This window comes from Babylonia areolata, chromosome 15, assembly GCF_041734735.1.
Source record: "Babylonia areolata isolate BAREFJ2019XMU chromosome 15, ASM4173473v1, whole genome shotgun sequence".
Lineage (NCBI taxonomy): Eukaryota > Metazoa > Mollusca > Gastropoda > Neogastropoda > Buccinidae > Babylonia > Babylonia areolata.
Genome location: NC_134890.1, coordinates 21,806,682 through 21,811,681, shown reverse-complemented (window position 1 = coordinate 21,811,681; position 5,000 = coordinate 21,806,682). Strand labels below are relative to the sequence as shown.

General features: G+C 42.4%; 1 protein-coding gene across 4 annotated transcripts in view; it reads left to right on the top strand.

Annotated features, from left to right (window-relative positions):
• LOC143290491 (uncharacterized) overlaps window positions 1-5,000 on the top strand; it is a 78,424-nt gene that overhangs the window by 20,409 nt on the left and 53,015 nt on the right. The window contains exon 1 of one of the 4 annotated variants that reach the window (XM_076599989.1): window positions 1-171. This exon is cut by the window's left edge and continues 168 nt beyond it. The exons of the other annotated variants lie outside the window; for them this stretch is intronic. Coding sequence (XP_076456104.1) covers window positions 60-171 — 112 coding nt within the window. The 5' untranslated portion in view covers window positions 1-59. The remainder of the gene's footprint in view (window positions 172-5,000) is intronic. 4 annotated transcript variants of the gene reach the window in all.

Here is a 5,000-nt window from a genome sequence, read left to right as displayed (position 1 = left end):
GTTTCCAAGTTTGTGTGTGCCGACGGAGTATATATATTTTTTGTGTGGGACAAGAAATCATGGATCGTTACGGGCCCACGTTTCGCGGGATAAGCCCGTGCAGTCAATGCAAGGAGAAAATCAAGCGTCGGACCGATTGGAATGGAGTCATGCAAGATTTGTTCGGGATTGGTAAGTAAAGAGAGCTATGATTTACCGATCACTTGTCTCAGCTATAAAGAAGGCTTGTTCAAAACCTCGTCTGGGTTTTATCGTCTGTCTGACAAGGGAGAGAATGAGATGTATTGTGTAGGTACTGTTACTGCTACCAAAGCCCAGCTGATAAATTTTGTGTCGAAAGGTAAGCTGACAATGAATTGTCAGCGCTCTGTGATAGTCTATAATTTAAGTCGTCAGACGAGATAACATATGACAAATGTTTACTGCTATCGACAGTGGAGTGCGATTCCAATTATGACCGTTATCGCAACGAGTAACAAGAAGCAACTTTCGCAACAAGGGTGGGGTAGCTGTGTATTGTGGAAAGGATAGTCTATACCTTTGCCGGTAAAGCGCGTGCTGTGTTATTGATCTGTTGCTACTGTAGGTTTTATACACTGTGCCAGCAGCTTGGAGTTTTCACTGTTGTAGTTGACTCGGCGAACTCTCGACGGATTTGATTATCGCCCTGGTGCAGGATACTCTCTCAATCTGTTTCTGTCTGTCTGTTTGTTTGTCTCTCAGCCTCTCTCTCAGTTTGTTTATCTGTGTGTGTGTGTGTGTGTGTGTGTGTGTGTGTGTGTGTGTGTCTCCCTCTTTCTCTTTCTGTGCATGATTCTCTCTCTCTCTCTCTCTCTCTCTCTCTCTCTCTCTCTCTCTCTCTCTCTCTCTCTCTCTCATTCCCTCTTTCTCTCTAAGCGTGATGTATATATATATATATATATATATATATGTATATATATATATATATATGTGTGTGTGTGTGTGTGTGTGTTTAAGTGTATGTATGTATGTGTGTGAAATAGAAAGTGAGAGAGAGAGAGAGACCCTCACCCTCAGTAAAGCTTTCCACGATCCTCAACAAAGTAATGATTATGTCATCATCCATGCATATTTCCCAATATATACATTCTTGACGTGGATTACTGGGGTCTTTAGCACGCCTATTTCATCCCTTGTATATACACATGTACACACATGAAAGGGACTTAAGGTACTGTTGTAGGTCTGCACTCCCGGGCTGTTGACACGGGAGATCGGGAAAAGCTCGATCTACCTTTGTCCTTTCGATCAAGTGCTTCCGTGGAATTAGAACTCAACACCTTGGGATCGAAACGCTGATTTATTTTAATTGTGTGTATGTCACGTTCTCTCTTGTCTGTCGGTCTATCCATGTGCGTGCGCGGACATGTGTGTGTTGGGGAGAGTGGAGGGGGAGGGATGGGTGTGTGTGTGTGTGTGTGTGTGTGTGTGTGTGTGTGTGTGTGTGTGTGTCCCTTAAATGCTGCACAAAAGAAGCTTGTGAGAAAAAATATAAAAGGCAAGAGAAAAACAAAACAAACAATAAGAAAACTGACACCACTGCCCCCCCACCCCCCCACCACCTGTCCCTCCTTCCCTCTGTCTCTCTCACACCCTTCCTGCATTCTCTTGGTCTTTCGTCCTCCTTCCTTTCCACCTCTACACACCCTCACCCCCTACACACACACACACACACACACACACACACACCCCGCTCTCAGCCATGTGAATTTTTATTTCTTGTTTGTCCTTGCAAATGAAATAACTATATCATATGATATAATTCCATGTAATGTAATGAACTGTCAGTGTAATAATGTAATGTAATAATTACTAATATGCATTCATTATTATTATTATCATTTTTCTTCTTCTTCTTCTTCTTCTTCTTATTATTATTATTATTATTATATATCACTTAAAAACAACATTTGTCTTCATGATGATGGTGATCAGTGGTAATAATGAAGTAGTATGACCATAATCGGTGATTTATAATGATTATGATGATGATGATCATATTCGTCATAATTATGGAGTTATTTATTAGACCTGTTCGTTTAGCTTACCGGTGAAAATCTGGTGTTCGCGTTATGTTGCAGAATAACTGTATGGTGCTATTTTGATGATTGACTTCCTTCATCAGTTATTCCACAGTTGTCACTGGTATTGCTGCTGCTGCTTCTGCTGTTACTGCTGTTGCATTTCATATACGATCACTACTACTACTGCTCGATCTACTACATAGCTAGCACTATCACTGTTGTTGCTGCTGCTGCAAAATACTCAAGAAACGTTTTGGTGTGTGTGTGTGTGTGTGTGTGTGTGTGGAGTGTGCGCGCGCGGGTTTGTGTGTGTGGGTGTGCGCGCGTTTGTGCTTTTGTGTAGACAACACACACACACACACACACACACACACACACAGAGAGAGAGAGAGAGAGAGAGAGAGAGAGGAGAGAGAGAGAGAGAGAGAGAGAGAGAGAGAATATGAGTTCAATTGAGCGGCCCGACGAACACTTGACGCTCCTATTCACACCTTACAATCGATCAGACGGGTCAATAATACATTATATCATTCATTTGAGGATAGAACTTAGCTCCCGGCCTCTCCGCGCGGAGATCAATAGCTGTGCTCTGTTTGAACCCCGATAGACAAGAGTTCCTGCTTTTGTGTAAACATCGCTTGCTTATTTTCACACGCTGAATGCAGTATCGTCGGCATTATATAATATACTTCAAGCGCTGTTTGCACTAGTGTTCCTGTTTCGTCCAGTGAATATTTTTCTTCTTGGTGTAGGAGGAGAAAAGAGATACTCAGGTACAAAGGGATGTGGAGGGGTGGAAGAAGGGGAGTCCTGAGTGTAAACAGAAGAAATACACATTTACAATTATCTAAATAAGGCGATGAGAAATACAATTTCTAGAGTGTTTTTTTTTTCTGCTCGTCATATGCAGCAAAACGTTTACTAACAATTGAAAGAAACATTTGAAAAAAAATGTTTTTTTTTGTTTTTTGTTTGTTTGGTTGTTTTTTGGGGTGTTGTTTTTTTCAGACTGATTCAGTCTCGACAGAGACAAAGACAAAGAGACAGAGAGAGAAACAGATAGACATACAGATTGACAAATATATAGGAGAGTGTGTTTGCTTTTGGTGTGTATGTATGTGGAGGGGGGTGAGTGTGGATGAGTGTGTGTGTGGGGGTGGTTATGTGTTGTGTGTAGGGTGTGTGTGCGTGCGTGCGCGCGCGCGCGCGCGTGTGTGTGTGTTTGTTTCTGAATGTGTTTGTTTCTGAATGTGTTTGTAATTGTGTATGTTGTATGTGGATGTGTTATCTGTGGTGGGTGTGTCTTTAGCGTGTGTGACAGTGGTGTGTGTGTGTGTGTGTGTGTGTGTGTGTGTGTGTGTGTGTGTGTGTGTGTGTGAAGAAAGAACGAATGCGTGCGTGCGTGAAAGAAAGACATGGTTAGAGAGAGAGGCGAGGCAGATTAGCACAGCAGCACCATCTGTCGCGACCTTTCACAGAGCAGAACAAGCCCCGGCAGACGATTAACGGATGAATTAGTGATCGTTATGGTGTCCATTTCGTATCGATCTGTCACGGCTCACTGCCATATCTCGCCCTCATCTCGCTCGTGTGTGTGTGTGTGTGTGTGTGTGCATTTGTGTGTGTTAGTGGTGGTGGTGGTGTGTATGTGTGTATGTGTTTTGGTGTGTGTGTGTGTGTGTAGTGGTCTGTGTCTGTGTCTGTGTCTTTGTGTTTGTGAGCATTCCTGCGTGAGTTCGAGTGTGTGTGTGTGTGTGTGTGTGTGTGTGGCGTGAGGGTGCGGGGATGGGGGTGGAGGGATGTATTTGTGTATATGTGTGTGCGCGTGCAAGTGTGTGTATGTGTGGCTGTGTATATCTGTTAATCTCATTCATAACTGCGTTAACCGATAATTTCCGTCTAGATACCATCTTTTGACAAACTTAAATAAAACAAACAAACAACAACAAAAATGCCGGCAGTGGGACTCGGTTTATTTAATTGAAACCGGTAAGCTAAGGCATGTTTGAAAAATATGGTGATGATAATTGATGATAGTAATAATGATGATGGTAGTTATTATACTATTGAAAATGGTGATGATGATGGTTTAAAACAGTATATTGTTTGGAACATGTCACAATACAACACAGATATCGATGAACTGGGCAACAAGAAAATTTTATATGATGATGATGATGATGATGATTATGATGGTAATAATAATAAAGCGGAATGGTTTGCCCTGTTCCACCATCACGTCCCAAAGTCACGTTTCTTTGCACGGAAGCGGTGCAGTCAGCTCAGTGTTGACGAAAAAAATATTGTGAATCAACACGTGCAGTTGCACTGACCTTGATCTACAATCCGAGATTCCAATGATTTTTTTTTTTTTTTTTTTTTTTTTTTTAAAGCTTTTTTTATGTTTCGCAATTTTCAAGCGTGCAGCTCTCGTTTGCTAAACTTCACTATTTGTGCTGGAGGTTGGGAGCGGGAGCAGGGGGGACGGGGGGTTGGGGGGGGCGGCGGGGGGTGATGCGTGGGTCAAAGGCGTTTGGGGGGTAGCATGCACGAGTTGCATTTTTTTTTTTTAATTATTTTTTCGTGTGTGTTTGTGATTTTTACATGTGGAGTAGCTGATCATTGTAATTTTTTTTATACCCTGTGCGCATACGAACTTGTTCTATTCCAAGCCGATAAAGAGTCTTGATTCTTGAGTCATTTGGTCTACTTTGACGTCAACAAGACAGCAGTTTTTTCATCCTTTCTGTCGCGAAGAGAAGTGGCACAGGTAATCAAGCTGGACAACCAACATGAACAGTGAATGAAAACGCCATCAAAACGAACACCAGAAACCGACTCAATTTTGACAGACTGCCCGGGCTCATGACGTTTAACATCGCGAGAGAAGTGTAGTATATGTTGTACGAATATGACCGCCGCCAGCGATCTTCTTCTTCTTCTTCTGCGTTCGTG